This window comes from Micromys minutus (genome assembly GCF_963924665.1).
Source record: "Micromys minutus genome assembly, chromosome: 18".
Lineage (NCBI taxonomy): Eukaryota > Metazoa > Chordata > Mammalia > Rodentia > Muridae > Micromys > Micromys minutus.
This window is the reverse complement of record NC_137953.1, coordinates 3,148,643-3,168,358: the sequence shown is the minus strand read 5'-3', so window position 1 is coordinate 3,168,358 and position 19,716 is coordinate 3,148,643. Positions and strand designations below refer to the sequence as shown.

The window sequence follows — 19,716 nt, the reverse complement described above, 5'->3', positions numbered from 1 at the left end:
TAAACAATATAAGCACCCGAGGAAGGTCTATAACACATGACATCCATGAGCAGGTGCTGCCAGGCACACAAATGATTCATAGGAAAGGACCATAGACAGGTCAGAAGGTAACTATCTACCAAACACCACCACAGAAAGAACCAAGGCCTTATGACCTACACTGCCAGAAAGTGGGTGTCTTCATCGTCTGAGGCAGTCAGACATTAGAAAACACACAGCAGAGTTTACTTGACCTTCCGGTCTCCCTGAAGGACCTAGCCTTTACCGAGCGAATGAATGGTCTCTTCTTGGTCAAACCACGGCTCTCACTCAGGCGGCCTCTACTCCTCACAGTCTCTCTCTGATTCCCAGCCTTCTAAAGCAATTCCGTACAGACGAGGTAACTAGTACCCCTCCATGGCAGGGGACGGCGAGCAGAAAACGGCTTTCCCTCATCAACCTGTTTGTCTTTGACTGGCAGATGACCCCAAGCTTGCAGGCTGATTCTCAGGTTTATACGCAGGTAAACAGCGGGGCTTGGAAAGGGCGTCTACGAAAAGACCTCACCCACTGTGCCCTATCGTGACCTATGCTGAGCCAATCACAGCTTTTATAAGGTTATAAGCAATGTGGAAAGATCTACCAAGTGAGGAACTGGAGTTATTTGCTATCAGTTTCCTTTGATGTAGGAGGCATGACCCTGAAGGGTACAGGTGTCAGTCAAACAATGTAGGTGAAATATTACGTTGTCAAAACAACAAAAAACTGATTCCCAAAACCTAAAGAACATTTAACTACCGTTTTTATTCTAGGCTGCTGTCAACTCAAGCCAAAAGTCCTTTTCTGAGAATCTGAGCATCAAGGCACAGCATAACTGTCCTTGCCTGGGGGTCTTGCAGGAAGTTTGGCTGCTCTGCTTAAAACTGAACAAAAGTGTGGCTGCACACACACAGATGAGCTAAAGAACATGGTCCCCTTGAAGCACCAGGACTTCTGAAGAGTGACTACAGGAAGAGCAGGAAGTTGAAAAGCCTGTTTTCAAGCCAGAGCTGAATAGAAGAGCCTAAGTCTACAGAGAGATGGACCCATCTTCACTGTGCTCCACCCACCCCTTGACGGTGTGATGCTCAATGCTTCCTGAATCTGGAAACTAGCATCTGTATCCAACAGCTTGCTGTGCCTGTGCCACAACACCAATTATGCCTGCAGGACTAGTGGTGACAGGGAGAGCAAAGAGGTATGTACAGGAAGTTAGATATGCCATGGCCTCTTCTGACCACCAACTGCCTCTGAAATACAAGCAATTTCGCTTCACGTTTGGTCTGTCTTCTCTCTATATTCATGCCACTAGCTTAGTGGTACAGATTGTTTTTACCAGGACAGGTCTTTTAAGGCTCAGGAGTGTCCATCCTTTTGACACTACAACACAGTGCTGCCATTTAGAAAATTCAAGTATAAGAATTGCACATCTGATTACAAACAAGAGCCAACAAGTATCACAGTGTTTTAAGTAAGTTATGATTTTTGTTGGGCTGCCTTGGGTCATGTATGGCATACAGGTCATGAGCGAGACCATTCCTTCCAGACCTACTATCCACATGACTCTCACAGTCCACAATTTATCAACCCATATGCTTTTGCCTGGGGCAGATGACTCCTGAGCTTGCAGGCTGACACACATTTACACTGAAAAGGAGCCCCACCAAGCAGCAGTGCTTGGAAAGAGCCATGAACAAAATTATTGGCCCAGGAGCTCCCTGCTATGATGGTTTGAGTGAAAATGGCCCCATAAGCTCATACATTTAGCTGCTTAATCTCTAGTTTGGTGGAACTATTTTGGGAAAGATTAAGAGGTGTGGCTTTGCTGGAGGAGGGCTTTGTCACCATAGTTGGGCTTTGAAGTTTCAAAAGCCCATGCCAGAGCCAGCTTCTTTTCTCTGCCTCCAATTTTAGATTAGTCCTGAACTCTCCTCTGTTCCAGTGCTGCAGCTGCTTGTCTGATGCCAAGCTTCTCACCATGATGGTCAAGGATTCACCCTCTCAAACTGTAAGCAAGTCACCAATTAGCATTCTTTTATAAGTTGCCTTGTTCGTGGTGTCTCTCACAGCAATAGAGAAGTAACTAAGACACCTGATGAGGGGTCTTAAAACTTCCCTATGATGTCCACCACCAAGGTTATCTCTTTCCCTACCATACAGTCCTGGCACTGTTCTCCAGCAATCTTTGTGCCAGGCATGGCGATAAATTTCCATAATTCTAGAACTCAGGAAGTTGAGGGAAGATACAGAGCACAAATCCAACCTGAGCTACACAGTGAGAGCATTAATAATAATAATAATTAATAATAATAAATATAATAATAATAATGATGATGATACATATAATCTTATAAATTGTCTAAAAGCCACTCACATTCTAGCAGGTTCAGGACTAATATGAAGAAGCACTGTGGGAGGCAGCTTCATGCTAACAACTTCTTGTTTGTGATAAGAAATGATAACTTGCACCTGGAGCCTTTTGAGATCTGGGGTTGCACAACTCCTACTTGCCTCTGGTCAAGTCCCCCGGTTAGTCAGTAGTTTAGAATGGTTATCCAGTGAATCAAAGGACATTTTCATGTGTGCTAGGTCATAGAATCATCCTTTGATGTAAGTGGATTCTCTATTGAGACTATCGTTCAAATAATTAACAGAGGGAAGGTTCACTTTAGGAATAACATAATGTTCATTATAAATAGATATTTGATTTCAAAACAAACCCTTTATTAAGTAGGATCAAGACAAAATGTGAAATAGGAAGTGAAGCTGGACAAAGGTTTCTGAGTTGTTTTCTGGTTCAAAGTGGAGACTAACTTGTTACTGATTCCTTTTACCTTAACAGAAATAGCACCACAGTGCATTCCACAACTAAAAAGAAATGGACAGGCAACTCTTTAGACACTACTGTTGTTTTTAAGGCAAGGCCTGTGTCTGCAATGGAAATGCACTGTGTTTACTTTAGACTCAGGGAAGAAGTTGGGGAATAAGTGCCCTAGAGGGAATATCCCCAGCTCATTCTAAAAAAAGCCCAGATATCTTGGGATGGCTTAGTGTGGAAGTGCCTTGCCAACCAGCTTCATTCAGGAGATCTGATGCAATGCCACAGGCTTCTCCATTCAGCTTTATAAACATTTAATTCAGATCGAAAGTAAGTAACTACTGGGGCTACAAAGCGGAGGGTAAAAGGTGCCATAACCAAGAAAAAACATTTGCAACAGTTAACACACACACACACACACACACACTTACACACACTCACACAAACACACTCACACACACACAGAGAGAGAAAGAGATAGATAGACAGATAGATACACACAGAGAAATAGATGATAGACATATAGATAGATGATAGATAGATAGATAGATAGATAGATAGATAGATAGATAGATAGATAGATAGATAGATAGGTAGGTAGGTAGGGTAAATAGATAAAGGCAGAGGCAGAAACACAGAGACATACAGAGAAAGACAGAGAGTCTAATTTTCTTTCAGTTTAGTTCTCCTCTCCATGAAAATTTTACAGCTCTTTGGGCCTAAAATGGACCCCTTTTGTACTTTCAGAGTCAATCTTGTCCCTGATCTGCACTTTTCATGCGTAAGTATCAATTCCAGCCAGATTATAAGATGCAGCTTATGTCCCAATTGCTTTATGCTGAACTGACCCTGTGACCAGCTGAAGACAACACAATGTGATGGAAGTGATGATCTGCTAGTTCTGAGCAAAGACCTCAATGCTTTTGCCCACTTTCTCTCTTGGAACCCTTTCCAAATGGTGTGAGCAGGTCTATAGCAGGCTGCCTTCATGGAGCAGTGAAGAGCTGGCCATGTGTCTTGAGAGCTTCTACACTGGCCAATCTTTTCAATGTAGTAGCCAACTGTAGTATAGAGACTTACTCAATGACCCAGAATTGCTAATCAACAGACTTCTGAGCTCCACACATGGTTCAAGCCAGTGTGTAATGGGAAACAAACAAGTGAAATACAAACAATGTTCTACTGTCATCAAGACAATTCTTATCACAACATGTCCACACTAGAATCAAGTGATTACCCATTTGATTCTTTAGGTAGAAGTCACATTCAGTGTATACTCACTGCACATCATTTAAGCTGTGTGCACCACAGGCACTCAGTGTTGGATGAAATGAACTGGAATGAAAAGCCAATGTTGATGTTCAGTAGAATTTCTGCTTCATGTTTTCCTATAGAACTGTTAAAAGGTAAAGAGCCACCAAGAACCTACTGCTGGCCCACAATAATTCCTAAAGATGAATAACCAGATCACCAACTCCTGGAGTGTGGTGAGCACTTTAAAATGGTTCATTAAATAAGAATTTACTTTGTCCCCAAGATTTAGCATCCCCAAGCTAGGAAGACAAAGTAAATATATACATATTTCTGCAGGTAAAAGTATACTGAAATTGCACTTATATAACATAAATCTGAAATGTTAAGGAAAAAACCTTTCAACTTGTACTGCATAGTTCATTATTATTAATAGCAGATTTTCTAATCCTAGAATCTTAACAAATGAAAAGTGTATGTCAATGTATTTTAACTCTGAAATATCATGAAAGCTTGTATATTCAAAATGTCGTTTCATTTTTTACCTCAAGAAGCAGAAAACTAGAACGAGAGTAAGTGAAAAAGGATGAATGGCTTCAGAATCCACATCTAATTTTCTTTCTAATGAAATTACCGGGCTTTTAAATTACGCTCTGCTATTACAGCCCATACAAAGTCTTTCATCAACGTCCATATTTCGAATGTGTTTTAAATTATCATTCACTAATTGCATCTGAAAGTCTCACACAGAGAACATGAGTGCATGATCGGCACGACACACTTAGAAACCAGACAGGCAAGCGCCGGTCTCGGCAGGGCACTGAAAGCGTGTGCATCCTGAAGCGCACCAGGTCAGACGGCTTTTATATGGGCACATAGCCTACGTTTCGCCTTTTATGGAACTCTGCTTGGGACAGGCACAGCTGTTGCCTGACATGGCTACCGCCATCTTGAAATCCTATCACCTGTGATTGCCTGCAGGAAACTCCCACAAGACTGGCCTTTGTGCATTCCTCCTGGAAGTGGAGGAGGAATGCTTCTCCTCCCCTCTCTGAAGGTATGTAAACACTTAACAATTGCTGGGGCAGTTCTTTTGCAATGGCTTAGCTGCTTTAAGTTGCTGGTGCTCCCTATAAACAGCCCCTTGAATCTCCACTAAGTAACTTCATCTAGACTTGGGTAGAATTGTTTGTGTTTTTTTTTTTTTTTGGGGGGGGGGGTTCTGGGTACTGTTGTGTATGCCCTATCTTGGATAAACAGATACCAGAATAAAAAAAGTTATATAATATTTGCTTTTAATTTTCACTTCTGGTGTTTCCATTACCATTTTGAATTATTTTATTTACTATTATTAGTGCGTGCGTGCGTGTGTGTGTGTGTGTGTGTGTGTGTGTGTGTGTGTGTTGGGGACTGGGGTGGCAGTGTGCATCTGCCACCATGGAATAACTGTGAAGTCACTTCTCACCTTCTACCTTTATATGGGTTGCAGAGAGCAAACCCAGGCAGGTTTTCATAATAAATGCTTCACTTGCTGAGCCACAGTCCTAGTCCCAGCTAATTCTATTTACTGTTTTGAAACACCTAATTAAGTTTATTAATAAGTCAAATAATAAAATCAGAACCTACAAAGGTTTAGATAGTTGTGAGAATGATAAATCTGAAAGAACAGGGCAAGTGAAAGCCCGACCTGTAGGTTTAGTCCGTAAGAGCACCATCCACAGGCCAGATGAGCAGGGAGCCCTCCTGCATAGAGAAAAGACACCAGACACCAGCATTGGTAAAGAGGACACCCAGCAACATACGGAACAGAAAGCCAGAGCCTCTTCTAAAACGGGCAGGCAATGAAAGCAGACACAAAGGGCTAGCACTGAGACAGGCTATGGCCATCTTCACCGTAACGAGACTTCTTGGAGGTGAGTGTGTCACTTTGGGTAGAGTTCTCCCCAAATGAGACCCAACATACACTGTGGTCAGCAAAGATGGAGGAAACATGGCAAGTTCTTATGGTACACCAGCCCCCCCAAATTTAGAATTGTGCTTTAGGACTGTGAGGAACACAAACAGCAGGACATTAGCCACACCGTACCTTATGTTAAGACCCCTATAGTAATGTACAAACGGAATCTGACTTGTAATTTGGACATCTAAGAACGGTCTAGATGAACGAAAGGAACGAGACCTTTTAGAGCAGAATGTGAGAGGCTTGCTCTGTAGTATGCCAGCCATCTGCTAGCACAGCCTGAAACTAGCTGTTGCTCAGATCAGCGAGGTCGGAAATTACCCCTTTCCAACAGCTGTAACAGAGAAAGGAACAAGTAGAATGCATGACATTGAATGGAAGAGACACAGTCTGTCATTATCAGGAAAAGTTTGTAGTTTAGGCTTTTGCCATTTAAACATCACAAAAGAACCTCTGGGGGTGGGAATGCAGCACAAAGGCCCTTCAGAATCTACACCACCCCTCATGGGGGTTCACAAGTACCTGAGCTCACCTATGTGTTTTCCCATTTACCTCCTGATCACACTTTCTTTGAACACTAATTGCTTTCTATAGGTGGCAGAGTCACAAAGTACTAAGAATGACAACATTTTCTTTGCATGAAAAGTAAAAAAAGACTTTTTCTTGGATATGTCCTTCCAATGAAAAATACTTTCTGTTTTCCAAGAAACTTGAACTGGAATAGAGGTTTTGGAGAGCAAACTCCAGAGGGAAAGAACAGATCCCCATTGAACCCTAAAACAAAATTTCGCTCTTCTCATCTTAGATCAAAGGCTAAAACTTGAGCATCTCAAATCTAGAGGTGGAGGGCAGTCAGTGTGGGAAGCGCCATTTCTGACAATGCCAGGAAAGCTTTATGAAAAGAGAACCCCAACCCAGCCCCCAAATATTAAGTTGACACACGTCTCTGGGACATGGCCTGAATCCTCAAACCTCGGCGGGACTATAGACACATGATTCTGCTGAACAGGGCTTTCCGGAATTGTCATCAATGACAGATTACACCACCCATCCACAAGGGTCCAGGGCTAGCTCAGGCCATCCATTACGGGTTAAAAGCTATTCCGGCAGGAATCCAGGCACAGTGGTAAGGAGGTTACCCAGACAAGGGGTCCTACAGCTTTAAGAAACACTCTGGGCATCTACAAGTTTTCAGAATGCAAACTATGTCAGCTTTGAAAACAAGAGGCACTGCATCATTATGGCAGGAGAGACAAAGCCAGGCCCCTTCTGAAACAGACAAAAAAAGATTGTTTTAATAGGAGAGAAGCATCAGTCATTGATTACTTCATTCACACTTTCTATCCAACCCCATCCATCTTCAGAGTGAAGAGATGACAGAGCAGTTACAGCTCTCCCTTTTGGCCTCCCACCCACCTTGCTGTACTATACCCAAAACACCAGGGCCTACCAACCCACCCTTATAGTCTGCAAGAACAGCCCTATGGGTGGCCTTTCCATCTTATGGGCTTGCCAAAGCTCAGGTAGACCTAAGTGCCAGCCTTCATCGTGATACTGTGACAGGACTTCCCATCAGGCCAGCATGACTGGTCAGAACCTTTGCAAACCATCAGTAAGCACCTCACTTTATTGCTGATGGCTGACTACATTCCACAAAGGAGGCAACAGAAGGTACGAGGCAGCAAAGGAAAGTCAACAAAGCAGACTAACAACCCAGAAAGCAAAGCATTTCATTTTCCTTCAACACTACTAGCCACATAGTCCACACTAAGTTCTCTAGGCGGGCAGTCTCTGCATCAGTGCACCTGCTTAGCATGGGTTTGACGAGTCATCTTTTCGCTGTGTCTGCAGAAGTCAATGGCCACACAATGGACCGAATCACTTGAGGGTCACTTGAGTCCCTCTTACTCTATGGATCCCTCCTCCCACCCCCTGCCTACCCTTCTAGCCACAAAATCTTTACTCCACCATTGCTAAGGATCTCAGATAGCTAAATAAAAGAGGTTCAAACACAGGGAAAAGCCCTTAGGTCTCCAGTGTGAATCACCAATGCCAAACCCCCTCCCTTCCCCTTTTCCTTAAGACCTGATGGTCTTCAGTCACACATCTTAAAAGAAAAACAAAAAACAAAAACACAAAGACTTACTTGTCTCAAGTCGATGAAGGCCAACTGCAGCGTGTCCTCCTGGAACCCAGGCACCGGGCCGGATCTGGCAAACTCTGTGGGAAAGAAAAGAGGATAAAAAGCGCCTTTAACTAACCATGGACAGGGAGATTGGCAGACGGATGACAGGGAAGACAAGAGAGGCTGGGGGAGAGGAGGCCTGGGCTTCTAAGGAGTCATGTCTCTCTCCCTTCAGCTTCTTTGTTGGCCCTTCAAAATTCGTGTCATCAAAACACCATTAATTCCAGCATCCTGACAGCAAGGAAACTGTACTAATTCGACCTGAAATTTATTCCCATGAGCCGCTCTAGGCTTCAGAGTATTTGTTTTGTGAATGGACAAACAACTTGCAAAGGAGGAAGGGAGGGGGGGAAAGAAAAAAGTTTTTCCTCTCAACACAATAAAATCTTCAGCTGAGAAAGTCTTTTCAGTTCTGAAAGCTATTTATATTTCAGATCACTGAAGGAATTTTCTAATTTCACGCCTGTCACCTCATTCCCTAAGCATTTATCAAAAATATTCCCTGCCACATCATTAATTATTCCTCACCGATCATTTGTATTACCCCGTGAGTGCCAACCTCCCACACGACATACTTGCACACTGCTAACAGCAGCTGCTGCCTTGATCAGAATTCGGCTTGAAAAGGCAAAGCAGTGTTGGCAGATAAGCGGATGCCCACCTGGATGGGGCTTATGGATACCAAGGGACATTTGCACATCCGCATCCTTCTACAGACTTTGCCTTTGCCTTTCCCCTAAAAGGTCAAAGAGCCCCACAGATGCTAACTGCAGTTCACAGCAGCACCTGGGACAATGCCCCTTAGAGCTCTGGGTTCCACATCTTCATCGAGAAATGGCAAAGGACCACAGGGACAAATGCTACCACCACTTAAGAGTGTCACATTTATCTCTGAGCCCTGTTTGTTAGGAAATCAAAAAGTGAGGAGCTTGCACACAGACAAGCACACAGTACAACAGGACCGGGAAGCTACTGTCGTCCAGATCCTGTGAAGACGAAGCGTGTTAGGCACTTCGTATCCAGCTACCATTTACAATAAAAGCAGCTCAAGTACCAGGGAAAAACCATGACAGGAAGTATTTTCCCTTCAGAGACCCAGTCTTCAAGACGGAAGTTAAGAGCCTGTAGAACGGCAATAATAGTCTTCCTTTCATTTTCACAGTAGCGAGAAAAGTAGAAGACTCTACAGGGCAAACTCAGAAGACAGTGCTCGAACAAACACTGCCGCTTGTCCAGCTTTGTCTCTCCATTGTCACTCATTTTGAAACCACAAAAGATTTACATAGAATCACAGTCCCAGTTTTAAAAATAATGCAAAGTAGACTGTAGAGATAAGGAAACATCATTGAAAGAATTATAAATTAGCACATTAATTTAAATATAGTATAAATGTGATATATACCTGCACACAAAATACTCTTATTGCAGACATTTCAAATAAAAAGGCCACATAAGAAAAGAGTTTTACTCCAAATACAGTTAGCCTTAGTAAAGTGGCTATTTGCTTTGAGAAGAAAGCTCATTTGCCACTTAGAATCCAACAGTATCCAAAGGAGAACTAAGAAACCCAAGTTTCAAAAGAGCAAAGTTCTAAAATGTACATCCAGTGAAAAGCAGGCCCCGTACATCATCAGTGATGTGCCGTAAGCAACGGTGAGGATCCTATCTGGTGACACGGTGTAACTGCATCCCAAACGAACAATTACTTCACACGATGCTCTCCTTGAAACAAGTTCCTGGAGTTAGAGCTACGGCCTCTGTCTTTGCACACTTCCTCTACGGTTCCAGACTGCCTGGAGTAGCCTGTGTCATTCAAGCCAGTGTTGCCTCATTTAAAGCATTCCAAGTCTGCTCTATCAGGAGGAGTCCTGCTGTCCAGCCAACGTCAAACTAAACAGTTCCCCACGACATAGCACTGGAAGGTTTGCAAGACACGTTTCCACCCATACTTCATGAACATGAAGCTGGCTGACAGATAAACTGACTCAGGAGTCTGCACGTGCTTTGTGCTGAGCTCTCACTTACTTTAGAGACCTGATTTTTATGACATACCAAATTCTCAGGTTCCCACAAGACATTGCAGCCTTTGATTTACCTTTTTATAAAGAGAAGCAGAGGATGATAATTATGCCGGGTACAATGAAGTGAAGAGAATTAACTTCTACATATCACTTATAGAGATATCTAATTACTGTGAATTCAACTTCATATCTGTAGCTTTTCCTCTTTTTATTTTATCAGTACTGAGCATCAAACCTGAGGCCTGCGCATGCTTGTTAAATGTTATTATTGAACTGCAATCCTATAATACCTACAGCTCCACAATGATAGCGAAGATAGTAAATTCCTTAGAGATAATGACCCTATTGCAAAGTGTAACAATTATTAAAAATAGAAGCTGCTCAGAAGGAGGTACTGAGAAGGATGTAAAGTGAATGAGTAAAAATTAAGATTAAATAAACCCCCAGCATGTTTCCAATACCCTTTCATGGATACATGTTACATATATTAAAAAGTAGTAGATGTTCAACAAATACATTTCAATTAAAAAAGTTACACAAAAATCAAGATTCACTGGAAACATAGACCTATAAACAAAAGTCTGGCTTGTTACAGGTTTTAAGATGTTTAAGGGAACAGCCCTGAGGAGCGGGTAGAACAACAAGAGCCCCAGAACTGGAGCGCTGTGTCTCCATTTACTAACTCCCGAGTTCAACATACCTAACTTCATGTCTTTAAAAATCATTAAATCAAATAGCATATCATTTCTTATACTGTACTGATAAGCATTATGCCAAGTCCCACATACAAAGCAGCTTGGCAGAGTAGCAGGCATATCATAACTAATTATTCTTATTACTGGTGTGTGTGTGTGTGTGTGTGTGTGTGTGTGTGTGTGTGTGCATTTCTCTATAAATTCTCAGAGGGTTGGTGACAATGTCAGAAATATTGTCCTGTGCCTATGAGAACAGATGAAAAGAAACAGAGCTGAACCAGGCGTGGCTCAGTGAGTACTCATTTACTGTAGGAAAACTTACAGGCAGATACTTAATTATTCTGTCTTAAAGGAGTTAATGTGACTAGTTTGCTAGGCACAACACAGAAAATTTTATTCGAATTATTAGAAAAGTTAAGTAAATATAGTAAATAAAATTTCTGTAACTGATTTAATAGTCTCAGAAATATGACCTTCTAGAGTAAAAAAAAAATCTTATAAACACATAAAAAATTAGTAATAAGTGAAAATATTTAAAAAACAAAATAAGAATACATGCAGAGCCTTATTTCCACTTAAATATAACATACATGGGATTCACACTAGTAGGCAATTTCTTCATAATTTTAGTCAAGTCAGCTACAGAGAGGAGAGTGGGTTCTTTGCATTTCATAAGCTCTAGTAAGGCAGTAAGAAGAAATACAAGAACACAGGCACGGTGACACGAACAGCTCTGATTAGCAGTATGTACTCAGTGACAAGAGACACAGCAGATAGGTGACACTGCCTGACAGGTGAGAGGGAGTGCTGAGGTGTGGACAAGATGGTTTCACATGCACGAGGCCTCTAGAGCCACAGACCTGGACCAGTCCTTGGGCTTGTTTCTGGACAGCAGGTTTCACAGTGACCTGTGTCAGCACACAAGTGTCCACAGCCTGGCGTTCTGCAGGGCAGCCTCAGCACCACCCAGGAAACAAAAAGCCTGCTTCATTTCATACAGAAGGAAATCCCCCCTTTCTCCAGTTCCTGCTGCTTGTGGATGGGGCCACACTCTGGTGAGCTGGCATCTGCGTGCAAGTTAAGTTATACCAGTGGCCATCAGCATCAGCTCATCTGACAGGGTACCACTTTCTTCACTCTGTGCCCTGTCTTGTCAGAAGGGACTCACAGAGTGTGATATAGTATCAAGTCCTGCCTCTGAGTTTCACTTTGAAAACTGAAGACAAAATCAGTAAAGAAGCTGTCAACTAATTGAGGCTGGGAATTGAATGCTAAAAGGAAGCTCACAAAGTTATAGTCAAAGAAGATTCTGAGGAGAAAGAAAATTAGAATGTCCAACAATCTCTGATATTCTTAATGCATAAGCCTTTGAGATTAATTTTTAAAATAACCTATACATTTTCCCACAATTTATTTTTTTGTTCAGATTACCTCTCAATTGCAGCTCCCCTCCCTCCTCTCCTGAGTCCTGCCCTTGCAAACCCCTCCTCTACCACCTCTCCCTTTCCTCAGAGAAGAGGAAGCCCCCTTGGGTACCAACCCTCCCTGGAACATCTACTCCCAGCAGAACTAAGCACTTCCTCCCTCACTAAGGTCCAACTAGTCGGTCCAAGTGGGGAAAGTCAAATAATGTTTCGTAGTCTAATAAAGTTTACCAACCAGTAAAAGAAAGGAAGTTTGCTAATTTCAAGATTTTTTTTCTAGGTTTCTTTTCAGGTTGATGTTAACACTAATAACAAAGTCGATTGCTTTGTGGGAGAAGAAAATAATATTTCAAATTTCATCCAGTACATTCACAACTGGCTGGAGAACACAAAATTCTTTATAAAGCACAGTGAGGACTGACTCAGTAACAGGTAATGTGCTCGCCTTGTACATGATCCCAGACACCAGACATTAACAGAAGTCCCATAGCTGGGGAGTTGGGTCCCTGAGGCCTGGTGGATCGGCTAAGTTCCAGGTGACAGTTCAGCAGTAAAGCCCACCCAGGGACAACTACTCCTGGCCCAGAGGATGGAAGCCCTGGATAGTGTGGACACGTCACATTCTAGTTAAGCCAGGCTAAGGAGGACAGGCTCAGCTTAAACTGTACTAAGGAGATAGGCAGAGTAATTCTCTGCTAATGAGATGATGGGCCTTCTTGCCAGACTTCAATCTCTTGTAGCCCACAGGCCCGCAGCCATGGCTTTGTAAGTCTGCTGAACTATTAGAAAGCAAAGTGCTTGCTTTCCTTCTCATCCTCTCTAAAGCTGTGGGCTTTGCTCTTTCTCTCAAATTCTCCTCCCTGCCTTATGGGTGCCCGCCACTATGTGGCTGACCTGCATGCTTGGCTCGCTCAAATGGCCAGGCCAGGTTCTTCCTCCAGGAAGCTTGCCTACCTGCAGATTTTCCATTCTTAAATTCTTTTATTAATGTGAGGTCATCTAAATTCCCTGCTATTATCTGGTGACCACAAAGAGATATCCCCAAATTACAAATAACACAGGTCAAGGATGTGGCAAATCTAAAAGGGGACAGCACCTTAGGAGTGAAACCTGTGGTTGGCTTCCATAAAACATGCACAAGTCTATTCACACAGTTGCACACAATCCCATGCAATGATGCATCATTCTAGAGATGAGTTCTATCTCCCATGCAGTTCCTGTTCAAACTTATTGCAAAGCAGCATATGAGCTAAAAGATACCACCGCAGCAGTTCCAAGGCAAATACGCGTTAGTGACACTTCTTGTGCCCTCCTCCTGTCCTCCTTTCATGCCATGTGTCCTTCTGCTCTGCCTCCTGTCTTAGCACCTTTTTCTACTTTATCCTGGTTTCTGGAAAGAGTGTCATTTAAAAAGCCCACACAGTGACCACAAGGACCCAAACCTCCAGCTGTGGACTTCACTGGGAACCATGGAGCCAGCCCCATCCTACTCAATCACTTCTCTAATTGAAAGTTTTCTGCTCCTTCCCATCTCTCACACAGACACACACATGCACATGTGTACACACATGTTCACATGTGTGCCTGTGTATGTGCATGTGTTCATGTGTTCGTGTATGTGCACACATGTGTGTATGTGTGTGTTGTGTGGGCGCATGCAAACATGAGAAAGGCTGAAAAAGAGAGACAGGACATACAAAAACTTATTTAAAGCAAGTTTGGAAAACTGGACATAAAAATGATTCTTCACATATTATTCATAAAACAAGAACAGTTTTAAAGAAAGCTAAGCAATGAAACAATGTCTTTCCAATATTAAAATCAATAGTATCTGACAGATAGGTGGAACAGCAGATGTAGGAGGAAAACATGATCTGTTTAGACAGGAGGGACGAGAAAAGACAAACTACAACAAACTACAAAAAGGCCCCTAGACAGCATCAGTACATCACTGCTCCAGGGAGCATCTAGTTCAGACAAGAGGCAAGAACATTCTTCCATGACGGGCTTAGAATTACAGTTTAGGCAGCAGTGCTAATAACAAACTCAGCGCCATAGATGAAAGTGTACTGATGCTTTGTTTGCATCCTAAGATCATGTCAGGTCACAAGTGGTTTTTTTTTTTTTTTTTTTTTTTTTTTTTTTTTTTTTTTTTGTGGGATTGAAAAAAATAGAAGCTGTTGTTGCTGTATTAACATAATGGTTCCCTGGTATCTGGCTCCCTGGAGCAGTCGATAAGGGAGTGTTAGACTAGAGGGTGGCTCTGGGGAAGCCAGGCCCTCTTGCATCACTTCAAGGTGGCTCCAGGAGGCTAATTGCAGAGACGCTGATAGAGTCCCTGGAGAACCCATTCCAGGTCCTGTTGGTCAGAAAAAAGATGGTCAGAGCATAAAGAAGGGAGCTCCATGAAGAATTTATGTCAAGAAGAAATAAAAGGAGGAAGAGAGGGAGAAGACTGCTCCTAGAGACTCAGCTAATTAGATCTCTCCCTTCAAGGGTGAGTGGGGTATAGAACACTGTGCCTACAGTTACCAGTGCACCACTGTACAGCTGAAATGATTCCAGGTATGTTTTACCACACAGTGAATGAATAGAAAACACAAAGCAAAGACTTAAAGTGTCCCCAGAAGTATATCTTGTATTTAAATCATTTTGTATTTAAACATGCAATAAAGCATTTACTCAATAGTAGCAGCAGCAGCAGAAGTGCTGGTGGATACAGCCATACACCGAGTACATGTCTCATAAAGAAACCTGTCAGTCCAGTATTAGGGACAGGTGGTTTTCCACTTGTACCCACACATCTATGGATAGAAGCACTTCTGGGGGGCCACCGGGATTCAAAAAGAATGTGTTGAGGGCCTGAGAGCCCACAAGAAGCAGAGAAGCAGGACCCACTGAGAGGACAGAACTTTGTGTCAGGAGCAAACCTGCCAGCATTATTTCTAGCTCTAGACCAGAAATGGCCCCAAACTCCTGTGGCTACTTGGCTTTGGAAAATTCTCCTGCCAAAACTCAAAGCAGAGGAACTTGGACAAGCCATGCTCACGTATGCCTTGGATGATGTGACTGCTGCATTCATGACCAGTTAACTCTGATCTCATCCACGCCTGAAGCAGCCGTGCTCAGAATGTAGCCCACAGAAAGATGGGAAGTTGGGATGAGGGGAGTGGGAAGCAGTGGTCTAGTATATGGGACAGGTGTGGTGAGCACAACACTTCAACACACCCTGCAGAAACTCTGGCAATAAGGGTAGGTCCTTCCAGATTCTGTTAGACAACAGTCCCAAACAATCAGAAGGAGCCATGATCAGTGATGTCCTAGAGGTGCAACTAAAGATTTTGGTGGTAGAAGTTGATCCTGAAGCACCTTTGTGGCTGGTACATAGTCAGAGGTCAGTATTGACAACCCAGAAACCCTGTCATCAACTCTGCAATTGCTGTCAACAAACCTAGGATAGTCTTGCCACCTATACTCTGATCCACAAGGATCTAAGCTATGACTGCAACTGTGAACCATGTAGCTTGCTCTAACCTGCCCAATCGCGAGCTTCATTTATTTCTGCTCCCTCTATAACTGATGTTGAAGGTTCCTCCCCTATACATATGCAGACTATTTAACAGTGACTACAGTGATGGAGATAGCTCATTGGAGTGCATGCTTATTATCTACAAGGTCCTGAACTCAGTCCCCAGAGTCTGAAGAAACAAATAAGGAGTGATTGCTGAGTCACGTTCTGTCCCTGTGAATGAGATTAGGTGCCCTTGCAAAGGAGTCTGGGAAACTGTCCTGCTTTATTCAATGTGAGAATAGGACTCCTCCCTCCACAGCATGCCAAAGCAAAGTGCCCGCTCCCAAGCAGAGGGCAGTCCCAACAACCCAACCTGCCACTGTCTCAGTCCTGGACTTTTCAGACTTCAGAACTGTGAGAAATACATTTCTTTCATTTATAAGTTGCCACTCTTGGGTATATTGTTATGGAAGCACAAATAGAAAAACACTTGTCTGTCTGAAACAGTTTGTAGAGACAAAAAGAAATGTACATTCCTTCAAATGTACAAGCACCAATGCAAAGCTACCCAGAAAAAAAAAAAGGCAAATACAACAGTATCAAAGAAAACAAAAACGTTGTTCATAACTGATCCAAATAGAGGTCTTCAAAGTGCTAGAAAAAGAATTCAAACAATCATCTTTAAAAAGCTAAAATGATAGACAGAAACAGATATAAAACTAGACAGAATTGGAAAAACCATACACCGAGAAAGAAAACTGATTAAAAATTGAGAACAGAAAGAGAGCCGAACCCTGGGAAGCATGAAATGTTCAGAAACATGGACACAGACATCTCTCCTCAGTCCTGCTCAAGAGGAAGAGCAAGTGCCAAGGCTGCGAACATGGCTCAGTGGTTAGAAGCAGGGGAGGGAGGATGGGATAAGGGGTTTCTGGAGGGGAAACCTGGAAAGGAGATAGCATTTGAAATGTAAATATTAAAAATATCCAATAAAAATTACCTTACAAGGTAACCTATACATTGGTAAGACTTTTAGCTCTGATAGTGATTAGTCATTGTTAATAGTTCAAGAAAATATCAATCTACCAAGAAACCTTCCTTCCAATCCACCTCCCTACCTCCTTCTCTCCCTCCCTCTCTCCCTACCTTCCTGCATACCTTATATTTGGGGGGGAACTGAATCTAGACTTCATGTGTACTAAGGAAGTATCCTTCAACTAAAATACACGCCATCCCCTATACGACATCTTCATATGTATCTGTATCAGTATAGTCTTTGTAAATAAAGTTTTATTGGAATGCTAAGAAAAAAAGAAAGAAAAAAGCACGGGCTGCTCTTCTAGGGGACCTGGATTCTATTCTCAGCTACCAACATCAGATAGCTCATAACTGTCTATAACCTCTGTTCCAGTGGATACAAAGCCTTTTTGGCCTCCACAGGTAGTGCACACACATAGTGCATAGATATACATGCAGGTAGAACATCCATGTACATACATAACATAGCTTTTAAGACTTTTTTTTTAAAAGGGCAAGATTAGATTTGAGAGAGTAGTTACATAAAAGGCAATGTCTGTAGGCATATTGGACTTTTTCAACAAAAAACTTACAAGCCAAGAATTAGGAGGATATACTCAATGTGCTCAAAGGTAAAACAGAAGATAAAAATCACCGACCTAGAATCCAAAACCTTGCAAAGACATTCTTCAGAAATAAAAAAGAGGTAATGACATTCCCATACCAAGAGAGAAGGAGTCAGTCAACACGAGATCTAAGAGAATGCTGAGAAGTGCTCCTCCAATAGAAACAAGAAGCATTAACAAACAGCATGAAGAATACAAGAGGTGCCAGGCCCCGAGACTGTGCCCAAGGCATGCACAGCTCTTCAGATTTGGTATAAAAGTTACAAACATTATTATTATATCTTTAGTTATCTGTTGGTGAATACAGAACTATAAAATATGAGTGATATTCACAGAACAGAAAAGGAGTGGTATAGCAAAAGTGTGTTGACATGATTGTCAGCACTCTGAAACAGGACACCACAGCTACACAATGTCTTAGGTAAGTCCCATGGCAACCTTAAAGTTAAACCAACTAGCAGGTTCCACTTGAAACCAGTAGTGCATGTGTGACCTTTAATCCTAGCACAATACTCACATGGGAATGGGTAGTTCAGCTGTGCAATTTCAAGGTTCCCCTCTACTGCACAAGGAGTTCAAGGCCAACCTAAGTTACATGAAACCCTGCCTCAAAAAAACAAAATCAGTAAGAACCATAAAGAAGAGCCATGTGCTCAAAGCATAACATCAGAACAAATCACTGGGGAGCACAGCAAAACAAAAGAGATAAACCAATAAATTGTAAAACAATAAATCTCCAAGAAAATGGCTAAGGCAGTATTTATGTCAGGATTACTTAATATGCAAATAGATTAAGCTCTGCAGTCCAAGAGACAAAGGAGCCAGCGTGCTGGGTACTAGAGATTCATTTTAGCTTTAAAGATAAACAGACTAAGGAAACAAACTGACAGTCCATGCAGCTGATGACCACCAGTGCATCGCGCTGTCAGACAAAAACAAATCATCTCACCAAGTAAGTTTCAGCTACAGAAACTAGAAACAGGACAACAAAATCAAAACTAGAGAAAAGAGGAAATTAAAATTAGAAATAAATATTAGGTAATTTTAAAAGATTGATAAAACTTAAGATTTTTTTCAAGATGAAGAAAATTAAACCCTTAGCTAAAGTTGGAGGGAGAGAATTAAAATAAGAAAAATCATTAACAAAACAGCAAACTCTACAGAGGACACTAAGAGACAAAAGAAACAGGAGACTGTGGGCACACCCCTCTTAGGGAGACTTCTGTGGACAGACCCTCCTGGGGAGACTTCCATGGACAAACTCCTGGTCTCTGTTCACCCGTCTTTAATTCTTTCTGTTCTGTCTTTATGGTTACCAGTTCTTTCCTACTTCTGCTGACTTCTTTGCAGTGAATTTTCTGTTTTGGTTAGGTTTTATCAGTTCTTAAAATTGTTTTTTTCCCTGTGCCTTTCTGTATTGGTAACTGCAATTTTCTTACACAGTATTAGCTTTAAGTTTTCAACCCCCCCCCCCCCCACACACACAGTTCTCTGCACATCTCTGGAACAACAGTTTAAGGATTGAGCACTTATCTGGTACCAGGCCTTTGAGAAGTAGCTTCTATTGAATCTGCTTCTTACTGTGGGCTCATGTGCTTGTTTTTCATACCTTACAGTTTCTGCAATTAGACATTGGGACCTAACAATATGGTAACTGTAGAATGTTGATGTCTCGCATTGCTAAAATTGTCAATTCTTCATTATTATTCTTGATATTTGTTTCTGTTTTGTCAATTTTGGGGTCAAAAGTTAACTGACATGTAAATTTCAGACCTCTGTTTTAGTGACACTGCTTTTTCTGAACTACCTGGTTACTTTCTATTTTTCCCCACTTCCTTAATGTTTGCTCCAAAGTCTATTAGCTCATAGGCTCACGCAACTTGTAGTTCTTGTTTCCTGCATGTGGATAAACATGTGATCACAGATGGGATCTCTTCTTTAATCTTTGATTCCAAAGGTGTAAAAAGAAAAAAAAATGAACTGAAGAAAACACATCAATCTATTAAATCGTATGGAAATATCGCTGCACAAGACTAAGAGGAGCGTACAACACTGGCCATAGTTCTGCTCGGGATCTCTGCAGAGCACACCATGGTGGCACCTTTTCTCTGCTCTGGCTCCAACAGCTAACCTCTAGCCTCTGGGCTATGAACCTGAGATGGGACTTGCTGTTACACTAAAAATGAACTG

At 42.1% G+C, this 19,716-nt stretch overlaps 1 protein-coding gene across 1 annotated transcript in view; it reads right to left on the bottom strand.

Annotated features, from left to right (window-relative positions):
• Window positions 1-19,716, bottom strand: part of EXOC6B (exocyst complex component 6B) — a 409,205-nt gene that overhangs the window by 91,662 nt on the left and 297,827 nt on the right. Inside the window, exon 20 of the mRNA XM_080931804.1 lies at window positions 8,194-8,267. Within this exon, the coding sequence (XP_080787930.1) occupies window positions 8,194-8,267 (74 nt within the window). The remainder of the gene's footprint in view (window positions 1-8,193; window positions 8,268-19,716) is intronic.